Genomic DNA, 14,811 nt, shown 5'->3' with positions numbered 1-14,811 from the left:
TATATATATATATATATATATATATATATATATATATATATATATAAAGGTGTGTGTGTGTGTGTGTGTGTGTGTGTGTGTGTGTGTGTGTGTGTGTGTGTGTGTGTGTGTGTGTGTGTGTGTGTGTGTGTGTGTGTGTGTGTGTGTGTGTGTGTGTGTGTGTGTGTAGAGAATAGTGAATAGTAATCTCTATTTTAAATTGTGGGGGGAAAAAAATCTATCTCAATTCTCAATCAAGAATCGTGCAGCTCTACCAGACAGAGCTCCTAAATACTCTTTCCCCTATTGATTTGAACCTAAAATCCTGAAAAACAAAACCTCAGTGCCAGTGGCATGTTATGCACCAACTACCGATAAACACAATTGGAGCTATTACAGAAATAAATGATTTGTTCAAGTTGACCGCTGGTGCATCAATGTCTTGACTGACTACATATTGTGCAATTTGTATCTTACTGAGACATTAGGAAACATTTTAAACACCACTGAACCTTCAATTTGCACATAACAAGGATTTCATTCTTTGGCTATAAACAAACATCTCTGGTCCCCAGCGATACAGTAATTAAACTAAATGAGAATATCCTCATCTTGTTTTTTAACAACAGCGCTTGGCTTGTCCTTTAGCCGTTTAGCTCCCACTAAGACCTATTTTGTCATATCTGGTCATTAAAAACCTTGAATGCTCAAGTGAAAGGTTCAGCCAGAAAGAATTTCTCTCATCATTTGGAGAAAAAATGCTTATGTGTTTATTAAAGACATTTATTTCCATTTACATAAGAGAAATGTGAAATCAAACCATTCATTATGCCCTTTGCGTGCCGACTGAATTAGTGAGATGATACAACCATTAAAATACCATGAGGTATAATATCATCTTGTGAAATGAAACAGTTTGTTTAGCAGAAAAATCTTGAATCATGTTCTCTCTGTAAATTACACATGTATGTTGTTATGCAACTTATACTGATTTCTCAATGTCTTTCATTTTATCACAGGATTTTGTCATGGGTCTTTCCATTCTCTTACGAGGCACCGTTCAAGAGAAGCTTAACTGGGCATTTAACCTGTACGATATTAATAAAGATGGATATATAACAAAAGAGGTAACAAAACTTTAAAATAAGGGTCATTTCATTAACAAATTAATTTGATAGGTGACATGAACTAACAATGAACAGCATTTATTATTATAGTTTCTTTTAACATAAACAAATAGTTTTAACATTTAGAGTTTTATAAATTAATATTAATAGACATAAGGGTGTATAAGGCAGCCAGCATGCTTCATACACTTCAGGTTTGTTCTGAGGAGCCGAGATGGCGTCTCAACCCCTCAATGACAGTTCAAGTTGTGGCAGGAGAGACACAACATCTTGTTCCCTCCACCAGGGAACAGAGGTTACACCAGTAACCGAGACGTATCCTTTCTGTCGCTCACTTCAACGTTGTGTCGAATGAGAGACACAAGGGGGGTGCCATACTAATTGCCACAAATGAACTGTGTCACAAGACATGGCAGATGCGGGCAAGCCTCCACGTGCCAACAGCAAGTGCAGCTACGCTAACTCGCAACCTACCAACTCCCAGGGTAAATTACATCAGGTCTCCCTAAGAAGGGGACCTCCTCATCTCTAAGAAGAGGTCACTCCAGCCGTAGGGCCTCTTTTGATTCAAAAGAAGTTTTACTTCAAGGCCGAAGTACACCTGGTGGTTAAAATTGAGAAGTGTTCTCTTTCTCATTGAGAATGGAACACTGCAGAGACCACATCCTACCCAAAAGGGGAGGGTGAGTATGTTGAATACATCCTATGGACTCACCAGTGGGGAGTACTACATAGGGAAGAGTCCCTGTGGTGGGCTCCACCTGACGAGGGGGAAACTTCCCACCACAGCGACCTGGTGTCGGAGCTAGCTCCGTCCAGTGGAAGACACTGGGTTCACCGACAGGGAAACTGGACAGTGAAAGAATATATAATATGGGGTCACTGTTAGGAAACCACTACATACCAAGCACTAGCCAGATTACAAGGGCTCATCTGAAAATGGGCATACCACGAGTAATGGGCCTGGTAGTGAGGTCCTCCACCGAACTCATCTACCGTAACAGTGCTTAATGATGGAGAAGGGTGGCCCAGGGTTCAATTCAAGGGAAACTCTAACTGGACCAGTTGCCCGAATTTTACCTGTTGTTACCTAAGACTCGAGAAGAATCCGGTTCCATGCAGAGCATGGAGAGCACCGTTCGCCAGAGCCGATGTGGCTGTGATACTCCAAGTGGAGTGAGCTCTTACTCCCAATGGGCACGGTACACCTTGGGTCTGATAAGCCCGGAGTATGGTGTCCATGATCCAGTGGGCCAGTCTCTGTTTGGAGACAGACTTCCCCTTCTGCTGGCTTCCAAAGCAGATAATTGCTGCTAATATTTCCTGAAGCTCTGCGTGCAGTCCAGGTATACGTGCAAAGTGTGCACCAGACAAAGCAAAGACAAGCTCTCACCTCTCTCGTCAGGAGGAAGTGTAGGACCAGAGAAAGATCCAAGAGAGGATAAGGCAAGGTCTTGTAGGATTCAACCTCTGTGCACCTCTCAGGAACCTAACAACCAGGTTCTGCTTCCCGAAAAACCTGCCACCCACCTTGTCGTGGTTACCCGCTATTGTGCTTGAACAGTTTCAAGCAGTTCAGCACTGACTGTTTACGGTCTTGTGAAAGACATGCTGTCATGGCGATCGACTCCAACTCCACACCGAAAAAAAGAAATGCTCTGCACTGGTGAGATCTTGCTCTTTTCCCAGTTGACCCGAAGTCCCAATCAGGCTAGGTGATCTAGGACCAGGTCCCTGTGTGCACACAACAAGGATTAGCCAGTCGTTGAGTTAGTTAAGTATGTGAATACACACTTCCCTTAGTGAGGCAAGGGCAACCTCTGTGAAGACGCGAGGAGAAAGGCACATCCTGAAAGAGGCCGTCCTTCAAAGGCGAACTGTAGAAACGGTCTGTGCCGAAGAAGGATCGGAACATGAGAGTATGTGTCCTTCAGGTCTATTGCCAAAAAACAATCTTGGTGTTGAACACATGAGAGGATGTGTCTCTGGCTATGTCTACATTAATCCAGATACAGTACATTTGAAAACGGCGTTTTCGTTTAAAAAATGCTTTCCGTCCACACTAGCGTTTTCGGGGGTTTTCCAAAAGTTTCTCATCCACCCTGAAAGGTCAGCAAATGCTAAATTCACCTTACTGCGAATGCGTAAAACCTTACAATAGCCTGCTGAGATGAGACAGACGGAAAAATAAATAATAAAGTTATCGCGCAATTTAGCAAAATATCTTGCCATTCACTGATGGTCGTCACATTCGTCCAGGTCGCACTCAGTCACCATATGTTTGGTCTAAAACGCAACTGCTCTAATGTTTTGCCCAGGGCAAAAAATGCAAAAATGCAATGTAACTTTTCTGTCATCTTTACAGGACTGGTATATGAAGAGTAAAGTAACATATTTTAGCAACTGTCAGTGTCAGTGTTATGCACATAACAGGCACAATACCATTATAAACATGAATATATATGGGTTCAATATGCATCACATGATTAAACATGTATCATCATTTTCAAATACCCTAGTTTTCACAGTCCATACTACAGCGCGAAAACAACGCTTTCAAATTTATCCACTTTGGAAAGCGTTTTAAAAAAGCTTTGTTTTCATTAATAAAAATGCTGTCTCAGTGTGGACAGAAGGCCGAAACAGAGAGAAAAATATGTGTTTTCAAACTAAACAGTATTAGTGTGGACAAGGCCTCTGTGTGAGCATCTTGAACGGGAGGCTGTACAGGGCTCGATTCAGAACTCGCAGATCTAAGATTGGTCTCAACGATCTCTGCTCGGAGGACAGCGGCATTCTCGCCTCGTACTGAGTGTGGCTGAGCGGCATTCTCCGACCCCAGGAACCAAACATCCAACCGTGACCGGATGAGTCCACTTAAGCCCAATGCTTGCGGCGGCCCATGAAAGCACGGCTACCAACTCTGCGTCAGACAGAGACTGTACTGTCACACCCGAAGGTGGAAGCACAGATGAGTCATCCGTATGTCCAGGGGCATGGCCAGAGATGCAAAAAGAGGTGTTTCTCTCTCATTCGAAACAAAGTCGAAGTGACAGAATGGGAACTATTATTACCTAGATTAATAAATGCTGTAATATTTTGCACACTGTAAAAATTATATTAAAAATGTTTTCAAAACTTTCAGATTTAGGTAAGTTTTTCTAGCAATTTCTTTGTAATTGTTTGTGAAATGTACAAGCAATTTCTGAGTGAAAATTGTTCTACACTGATTTTTCCAGTGTATTGTCTGTTCATGATTAAATTAAATCTTATTACTAAGTGTTATCAGAAAATCACTCACATGACAAGCGATTATGTAAAAACACCAACAAACATGCATGTCTATTGTTTGGTATTCACAGGAAATGTTAGATATCATAAAGTCTATTTATGACATGATGGGAAGATGCACATATCCCACACTTAAAGAGGAAACTCCACGACAGCATGTGGAGATATTTTTCCAGGTGAGATCGAACATTATCAGTATATTCCATATCTCATTTATTCCATCTTGATTGTTTTTCAAATAGAAAATTGGCTCAAACTTTATATTAGGTGCCTTTAACTACTACTACTACTACCACTACTACTACTATTACACACACACACACACACACACATATAAAGTATAACACTTTTGTTTTTGCCCCCATTTTTCATGAGCTGAACTCAAAGATCTAAGACTTTTTTTATGTACACAAAAGCCCTATTTTTACTGTATTGGGGGGGTCCGAAAACCAGTCAGTATCTGCTGTTAGCACCATTTGCCTCACGCAGTGCAACACATCTCCTCCGCATAGAGTTGATCAGGTTGTTGATTGTGGCCTGTGGAGTGTTGGTCCACTCCTCTTCAATGGCTGTACGAAGTTGCTGGATATTGGCAGAACCTAGAACACTTTGTCGTATACGCCGATCCAGAGCATCCCAAACATGCTCAATAGGTGACATGTCCGGTGAGTATGCTGGCCATGCAAGAACTGGGATGTTTTCAGCTTCCAGGAATTGTGTACAGATCCTTGCAACATGGGGCCGTGCATTATCACGCTGCAACATGAGGTGATGGTCGTGGATGAATGGCACAACAATGGGCCTCAGGATCTCGTCACGGTATCACTGTGCATTCAAAATGCCATCAATAAAATGCACCTGTGTTCGTTGTCCATAACAAACGCCTGCCCATACCATAACCCCACCGCCACCATGGGCCACTCGATCCACAACGTTGACATCAGCAAACCGGTCACCCACTTGATGCCATACACGCTGTCTGCCATCTGCCCTGTACAGTGAAAACCGGGATTCATCCATGAAGAGAACACCTCTCCAAAGTGCCAGACGCCATAGAATGTGAGCACTTGCCCACTCAATTCGGTTACGACGAACTGCAGTCAGGTCGAGACCCCGATGAGGACGACGAGCATGCAGATGAGCTTCCCTGAGGCGGTTTCTGACCGCTTGTGCAGAAATTCTTTGGTTATGCAAACCGATTGTTGCAGCAGCTGTCCGGGTGGCTGGTCTCAGACGATCTTGGAGGTGAAGATGCTGGATGTGGAGGTCCTGGGCTGGTGTGGTTACACTTGGTCTGCGGTTGTGAGGCCGGTTGGATGTACAGACAAATTCTCTGAAACGCCTTTGGAGACGGCTTATGGTAGAGAAAAGAACATTCAATTCACGGGCAACAGCTCTGGTGGACATTCCTGCAGTCAGCATGCCAATTGCACGCTCCCTCAAAACTTGCGACATCTGTGGCATTGTGCTGTGTGATAAAACTGCACATTTTAGAGTGGCCTTTTATTGTGGCCAGCCTAAGGCACACCTGTGCAATAATCATGCCGTCTAATCAGAATCTTGATATGCCACACCTGTGAGGTGGATGGATTATCTCGGCAAAGGAGAAGTGCTCACTAACACAGATTTAGACAAATTTGTGAACAATATTTGAGAGAAATTGGCCTTTTGTGTACATAGAAAAAGTCTTAGATCTTTGAGTTCAGCTCATGAAAAATGGGGGCAAAAACAAAAGTGTATATATATATATATATATATAATAACAGATATTTCAATTAAGTACTCTTAATATTTTGAATTGCAAAACAATACTGCTATTGAGGGGGATATGGGTAAGGTTAGGGACAGGTTTGGTGGTATGGGTAGGTTTAAGGGTGGGTTAAGATGTAAGGGTAGTTTAACAGTGTAGAAGAAACAGTGTGATTATAGATGTAATTACAGAAATGCAAAACTTAAAAAAATACAGCTGTAATTAAATACAATACAATGTAAAAACATGTACACACAATAAGTGATTTGTATCAAATGATTAATGTAAATGTTTATTACATTAGTGTATCTACAGTTAAAGACGCTTAATATAAAGTGGGACTGAATAGCACTTCACCTCAGTATTTACTGGTAAAGCAAGTACATTTCCAGAATGTTTTCCTATCTATGTCTTGTTATACATTACAGTAATCTTACAGATCTAGTTTCTGCTGATGTCATCATAGATTGTCTAGATGTAATTCTAAGCAAGAAAAATGTCTATGAGCAAGCTCACATGAGCACATTGACCTTGTGACCCTTTTTGTGTCTTGACAGAAAATGGACAAAAACAGGGATGGAGTGGTCACTATAGATGAATTTATAGACTGCTGTCAAAATGTAAGCCTATTTTTGGTATGAATGTGATGTTCTGCATTAATGTCTTTCTTGAAAACATTTACAATAGGTTTTTCTTGAGTAAAGAGAAAAGCTCCTTATTCATTGAGCCTGCAGCAGAGTGTCATCCTGAGGACTGTCCTTTATTAAAGTGTCCATTTGCTCCCCACAGGATGAGAACATCATGAGATCAATGCAGCTTTTTGAGAACGTCATTTAACGTCTGAATGGACTCTGTTGGCGGGCCAGCTCATATAACCACCTTTATACTCCACAAACTCCGAAGTCCTCGATGAGACGCGTCTGATTACTAGCAGTGGTTCACCCATAAACCAAAATGAACAGCATTTTTAATATCAAAGAAAATTTATTTTGTACATTTTTGTCAAATCCTTTTCCTGTAAAAATAATAATAATTATACCTTAATTTAGAGTACAGCAATTTATGAAAAGCCTGTTTCCACCACGGAAAAATTCTTTTAAAAGGTAATTGTGACTTTTTATCTCACAAATCTGACTGAAAATATGAATCTGACACAAATCTGACTGAAAGCATTGCTAACACCATCATTTAAGTTTATTGCAAAATATGCATATATATAAACAACAATTTATGTATTTTAAGAGGCAGACTCGATTACTCGTGCTTCATGGGAGTGGGCGGAGCTAAAGAGCGCTTCTGAATGTTTTGATCTCCGATTAGTGGAATTTTCTGTTCAGCATCGTGGATAATGTAGTTTTTCACCACAAATTCCGCTTAAAAAAAAAACAAGTTCAAATAATGACGCAAATAATATCGATTAACAACCTCGTAGCTCACAGTAGGTCTCTTTAAATGTTTATAAGTTATCATTAAAAATCAATTTCCCTATGGCGAAAATTAATGGAGTTTTTACCCAAAAGTTGTGAATAATAAAGTCAGAATTGTGAGATATAAACCTGCAATTGAAAAATGATCAAGTCTGAATTTTGAGATATAAGCACAATTGCTAGAACAAAAGTCGCAATTATCCTTTTTATTTATGATAAAAAAAATATATAATTTTATTTATTTATTTATGACGGAAATACTCTTCTATTCCATTCAATTCCATAGATGCATAAATCGGCTTTTTCTGCAAATGTCTGCAAATTGAATATGACTAGAAGCCATTTTACATCTAGAGGTGCATTTCATACATTTGCCCTCCATCCATTCAGGAATTTATAAAGAATATTTGACAGACAATTACAATGATTACTCATTGATTAAACAACCATTTGGCCCTTGTGGTTTAACACTCATTGTCACATCAATTCATTTGTTAAGTTACTAATCTGTCACACATACAGTAAAGGTACATGGCATACAAATTCATCACATAACACAGATTAATTGTGTTCTTAAGCACAACCATCAGTAATAATTCATACCTCTTGCCTTCTTTATTTCCATAAGTACAAACATGTGAATCTGCAGCCTTTAAATTTCTACAGAATCATTCCAGAATGTTCTTACTACAACAGCGGGTCCAGCCAAAACAGGTGGAAAGATTCAAATAAAGATGTTTGTTTTCTAAAATATATTTAAAATAGATCTTTTTATTATGATTATTATTTGTTCAGAATCATTTGCCAACTAGAACAAGTTATTGTAACAATATACATGTTATAGGCCAGCAATCTATAACATGTTATGTTATAGATTTGGAAGCGAATCAAAGCACACATGTTGTATTTGTCTTAGGAAACACTGTTACAAAGTAATGCTGCTTATATGTATCTTAGTTAAAGTCCTTGTGAAAAATGTCACATTATGTTTACATGTTTCCAACACTGTATCACTGTTCTCAGAGCTGTGTGGGTTTATTTATAAGCGCATCGGGCTGCCTGTAGCCGTACAGTAGCCTATGTTTTCACTCAGAGGTTTTTATTCTGTTTGACCATCAGTATTTGTGTCTGCAAAAGAGCTCAGTTAATGTCAAAGAAATGTCTCGTGTCTTTCAGTGCATTGTATAAACCTGTATTAGCATCTTCAATTGATTTCAGGATGTTAAAACGTATTACCTCCCACCCAATTTTTATAGAATATGATTTAACTGTGGGCAAATCATAAAAACAAATCAATTATAAATGTAGTCCAACAAGAGAGTTATAATGTTCTCCACCGTCGCCACCTAGTGGTAAGTGACTTCAGTTACAGCACAACGTGGCTGACAACATACTTTTTGTAGAGACAAATTGGATAATTACACGATAACACACCGTCAATATTTAGATTTTCCAATATCGTTCTAATATTCTAATGCTGTATTTAGAAACACATAAGCCCAATTGCAACAAGCTTCCTACAATCATAATCATAATGCGAATCAAATGTTTCCTTCATCATGCATTTGGAGCAGTTACCACACAATAATTCTCAAAGTTTGACAAGTGATCACGTGACTTTAATGGAAGTCTAAATATAACATGTATACTAGAGAATGAGAGATAATAAGAAGAGTTTTATAACTTTGTATAAATATAGAGGCCAGTCCAGACATTGGGTTGAAAAGTATGGAGCCCCTAAAGGGACATGGTAAAGGAAAATATTATGAGATGGAGGGGGAAAAAACTGTCAATTGCATTCTCTCGCAAATGTTTTGTCCCTTTAGGGGCTTTGTAGAAAATAAATTATTACACTGATTTGTATTTAAAATGTGTGTACATATTTCATAAGTTACAAAGTACGGCGCCCCTAAAGTTACATGGTGGTGGGGAAAAAATATGAGATTAAAATAAGTGCTTTTGCGTTCCCACGAGGAACTTTACGTTTGCCCGCAAAACCTTGAGCGCTTTGCAGCGGAACAAACGTTTTTGCAAGGAAAAGCTACGTTTCTTGGGGGAATGCAAAACATTTGCGAGAGAACGCAAAAGCATTGACAAATATTTTTTTATATTTTTCCCTTCACCATGTCCCTTTAGGGGATCCGTACAAATGGGCATTTTTGATGCATCTCTTTTTTTTTTTCAGATCCTACATTTTTCTTATTTATTCAGAATATGCAAATAATGTTTATTGTTTTGGGTTCTATATACTGTCTAATAAGAACACTTGATTGTCTGTCAATTTTTAGTTTTGCGATGCCTGCATGCCTGATTGACATTAGCTTTTTCAGGAGAAGAGTGCATGAGCTTTTCCCTACTCTAGAAATCAGTGCCTTTCTTTGTTGATGTTCATCCCAAACTGTATTTTCTGTCTGACTTCATTGTAATTGAGTTTCAGCATTGAACATGATCCTTTTAAGTCCTTTTCTGAAAACAATGCTGTCATTGATTGCTGTATTTGAGGTTTCCCATTAACATTCTAATAATGCACAATTTCTTGCAAGCGACGTGAGAACCAGCTGCATGTGTAGAGCGTGAAGAAGGCTTTACAGCCGGAGTGGGCAACTCTGGCCATCGAGATCCACTTTCCTGCAGAGTTTAGCTCTAGCCGTGATCAAACTCACCAGCCTGTAGCTTTCTAAGGCTGCGTCTGAAAGGCGGCTGACTTGTTGCTTCTCTGCCTTATCACTTTGCGGTCAGCGTTTGCGCACAAAGGTATACCTCACGAAACTGATTTGATTTCAGACAAGACCTTCTGAGGTAGCATAAAGAGAGTTTTGGTGATAACTAAGCAAATATTTACCCAGACAGTAACAGTGTCGGTCCAGATCCGGGTACGCGTGGAATCCACGTACGAGATGTGGCCCGGATCTGGGCCGACACTGTTACTGTCTGGGTAATTACTGCAATACTAATCTTTAGCTAGAAATGACAGCAGAAGAGGAAAATACTGGTCAGAAACATACATTTACACACAAACTGACCAATCACAACTTTCAGATGCCATCTTTATTTTTTTAGCTCAACTGTCACAGAATGGAAACTGGATTCCACTGGATTGTGGAATATCAAACGATACATCTATGTTGCCTTCAAAAATCAATCAGATGAAGGTATCTAAGGAAGTGAAGCTAACTATTGGATTCGGGCATGCCTTGGAATGCATCCTGCGAAGACAGCATTTTAAACTTTCGGACACAGCCATAAGTCAAAATGTTTTGCCTTTCCCTCACTAAATTCCCATCTCGTTCAATCTGATGTTTGTCATTGCTTACATTTACATGTATTTATTTATTTCGCAGAAGCTTTTATCCAAAGCGACTATTGCCGCTTTTCCACTGCATGGTATGGCTTGGTACGGCGTGCTTTGTGGTGCTTTTCCACTTTATGGTACGGCACGGTTCGGTATGGCACGCTTTGGCGCTTTTCCACTGCATGGTGCGGTCCGGCTCGCTTTAAATGGTACCACCTCTGTTGAGGTTCCAAGCGTACCGTACCGATACTAAAATGTGACGTGAAAACACTGCAGATCACTGATTGGTCAGACAGAAACGTCACTACCGGCGTCATTGTATTTGCACGACACGAGACACCAAACCCGCTAGATTTAAATAGCCAGTAACAGCCAATGCTGTAGCACCTGTTTTTAAACTACTTGCTTGAAGAAAAAGAAAAAAAAAAAAATCTATAAAATAAATAGCTGAATCGTGGTCAGTGGACGAAGTGCAGACGCTCCTCTCGTTGGTTGGCGAGGAGCTGATAAACTATAACGATCAGTCTATAATCCCACCCACTTTGAAGCGTTACTAACTGCAGTGGAAAAGCAAACTCAGCATAAGCGAACCGAGCCGTGCCGAGCCAAGTCGTACCACGCAGTGGAAAAGCGAAGTGAGCCGTACTGAGCCGTACCATGCAGTGGAAAAGCGCCATTACAAATGAGGAATGCAGCAAGCGATTCATCGTGAGGCGGCAAATAAACACAGGAAGTGCTCAAAATACAAAGTTTCAGACATTGCTCAGAGTAGCATAAGCTAGAATAGGAAGGGATTAAAGGAAAGTGAAAGTATAGATTTTTTTTTTTTATGATGAGGTTAAGTGACCGGTTTTCAGCTGTCTTTTGAATATTGTCAGGGATTCTGCATTACGGATGAAGGCAGGGTGCTTGTTTCACCAGCAAGGAACAGTGAACATAAATGTGCTGGAGAGTGATTTTGTGGCTCTCTGTGATAGTACCTCCAGCCGTCACTCATTTACCGATTGTAGGCTTCTGGTAGGGATGTAGACTCGTAAGAGTGAGTGGAAGTAGGAGGGAGCTGAGCCTGTGGTAGATCTGCAAGCAAGCGTTAATGCCTTGAACTTGATGCGAGTGGTAGCCAGTGCAGAGATGAAGAAGTGTGTGACGTGGGCCCTTTTGGGTTCATTAAAGACAAGACGTGCTGCAGCGTTCTGAATCATTTGGAGAGGTTTGATTGAACATGATGGAAGTCCAGCCAGAAGAGCATTGCAGTAATCAAGCCTGGAAATGACCAGGGCCTGGGAAAGAAGTTGTATTGCATCAGGTCTTCCTGATCTACCTGATGTTGTGTAGTGCAAACCTGCATGACCGAGCTGTCTTTGCAATGTGGTCTTTAAAGGTCAGCTGGTCCTCAATTTTCTAGCCGACTTTATGGGGTAATTGATGATGAACCTATCTGGGCAGGGTTTCCCAAAAGCATCGTAAGCTTAAGTTGATCGTAGAACAATTACCACCAATGGTCTCTACGATCAACTTAGGCTTACGATGCTTTTGGGAAACGCAGCCCTGGATGGTGAAATTATGCTGTAGAGTCGGATTGGCAGGGAAGACGGGAAGCTCAGTTTTTGCCAGGTTGAGCTGCAGGTGATGTTCCTTCATCCATGCTGGGATGTCCTCCAGACAGCTTAAGATGTGTGCAGCTACTGTGGGATCATCTGGTTGAAATGAAAGGTAGAGCTGTGTGTCATCAGCATAGCAATGGTAGGAGACATCATGTGCCTGTATGATGGGTCCCAGTGATGTAGTGTATATGGAGAAGAAGAGGGGTCCTAGAACTGAACCCTGAGGAACCCCGGCTGGTGATTAGTTGATGTGCTCTGTATACCTCCCCTTTCCAGGCCACCCTGAAATACCTATCTGGGAGATAGGATTCAAGCCAGTGAAGTGGAGTTCTTGTGATGCCCAGTAATGAGAGGGTGGATAGAAGGATCTGATGATTCACAGTGGCAAAGGCAGCAGAATGAGACCTCGAGATTTGGAATCAGCTTTCGTCATCCATAGGGCTTCAATGACCAACAGTAATGCAGTCTCGGTTGAATGGCAGTTCCTGAAACCAGTTTGGTTGAAATCCAGCTGGTTATTTTGTGAGAGGAAAGATTGATTGAAAACACCTCGTTTAAGTGTGTTCGCTATGAATGCTAGGAGAGCGACATGTCTGTAACTATCCACAAGCAGCATGTTTAACGTGGGTTTTTTAAGCAGTGGGGTTACCCAAGCCTGCTTGAATGCGGTGGGGAAAATGCCAGTACGCAGAGAGATGTGTTGATGATGTGTGTGAGAGCTGGTAAAAGTGTAGGTGAGATGGCTTGTATGTGTGAGAGGATGGGATCTAGAGGGCAGGTAGTAGGATGACTAGATGAGCTTACATTGCAAGGATTCCTCAAGTAGTGGGAACTCATGCAATGGAACGCCCTAAGCCCTTGATCACTTGGGTTGCTTCTGAAAACTTAGGTAGTTGACTTGTTGCCTCGCAGCCCTAAGAACGAAGGTACCTCACGAAACTGATTTCGGACAGACTTCTGAAACAGTATAACGGTTAAATTATCTACAGCAATGAAAACTAAGCAAATATTTGATTACAACAATAAAAATTTCTCTCTAGAAATGACAAAAAGTGGAAAATGTTGGACAAAAATGTACATTTACACACAAACTGGCCACCATCCACAACTTTCAGAGGACATTTTTATTTTTTTAGGTCAACTGTCACGAAATGCAAAGCACTGGATTTTGGGATATCAAAGGCAGCGAAAGATTCGCATCTAAACTGCCTTCAAAAAATCGATCTGATGAAGGAATCTCAAGAGGCAGGTGAAGCTTGCTTTGGATTCAGACGTCCCTTGATACCTTCCTACCTTGGAATGCATCCTTCAAAGGCAGCATTTTTTAACTTTCGGATGCAGCCTTGGAATCTGCTATGGAGTGCGAGTTGCTGTTGTGACATCACAATCGTGTTGCATTGTGGTCTATAGATCTGCCTGATGTGTACATATGAGTGGACTCGCTCCCTCTGTCAAAATCGAGGGTCTGTTCAAAAAAACTTCCCTCGCCTACTTGGCGAAGTATAACGCACTTTAAAATGGCGGCAGGGATTCTCCCGAGGTGAAGTTCCCGATATCTAAAAGTGGAGTTAAACGCAGCCTAGTAATCCTGAAGACCTTTACTAGCTTGTTCATGCGTGTTTGATTAGGTTTTGAGCTAAACTCTGCAGGAAAATGGATCTCGGGGGCCAGAGTTGCCTACCCCTGCTTTACGGTGTTAGTGATTGGCCCTTAGTGATGGGTAGAGCTGTCTGGAGCAGATCTAGTGCTCTGTGTGCCTATCCCAAGCTTCTCTGTGGAACTAGATGAGTGCATTTTGTAACATAGTCAATAAACCGCTCAGAATGTCCTGCCCTGCTGGTTCATTGTATATGGAATCAATGGTATTATTAATGCCTACGTACAAAATAGCTATGATTAAGCCATTAATTTGAGTTCAGATAAACACAAAACATACACGCTTACAGGGTTAACAGGGACTACACCTTTATTCAAAAACAGCTGTATAAAGGCTTCAAATTGAAATGTACATGACAGGCTGCCTTTGGCTTACAGAACTGAATCTTTTCTGTGTTCAGTACGAAGAAACACACGTGTGTCCGATCCAAAGCATTAATGAGCAGGTACAAAGGCTAAATGCATGTGACCTGAGGTATAGTTGCTTACAAGTCTTTAAAATCCATCTCAAACTGTAATAAAATATACAGTATTGGTCCAGAGATGTACCATTAGAAGTCAGAAAAAATAAGGCAAATTTATTATAATAATTGCTAACTTTATAAAACATCTCAACTTTGGAAATGTTTCAAAGAGCAAAACTGTATAAATGACAAATAATGACTGACATTAATTACAAAATAAA

At 40.7% G+C, this 14,811-nt stretch overlaps 1 protein-coding gene across 3 annotated transcripts in view; it reads left to right on the top strand.

Annotated features, from left to right (window-relative positions):
* kcnip4a (potassium voltage-gated channel interacting protein 4a) overlaps positions 1–10,416 on the top strand; it is a 221,404-nt gene extending 210,988 nt beyond the window's left edge. For all 3 annotated transcript variants that reach the window (XM_079597624.1, XM_079597622.1, XM_079597623.1), the window contains 4 exons: positions 999–1,106; positions 4,469–4,573; positions 6,705–6,767; positions 6,937–10,416. In XM_079597624.1, the coding sequence (XP_079453750.1) occupies positions 999–1,106; positions 4,469–4,573; positions 6,705–6,767; positions 6,937–6,984 (324 nt within the window). In that variant the 3' untranslated portion in view covers positions 6,985–10,416. The remainder of the gene's footprint in view (positions 1–998; positions 1,107–4,468; positions 4,574–6,704; positions 6,768–6,936) is intronic.
* Positions 10,417–14,811: the final 4,395 nt, after the last annotated feature.

This window comes from Phoxinus phoxinus (assembly GCF_949152265.1).
Source record: "Phoxinus phoxinus genome assembly, chromosome: 2".
NCBI classification, from domain to species: domain Eukaryota; kingdom Metazoa; phylum Chordata; class Actinopteri; order Cypriniformes; family Leuciscidae; genus Phoxinus; species Phoxinus phoxinus.
Note: the sequence above shows the minus strand (reverse complement) of the source record. Positions and strands in the feature narration are given on the sequence as shown.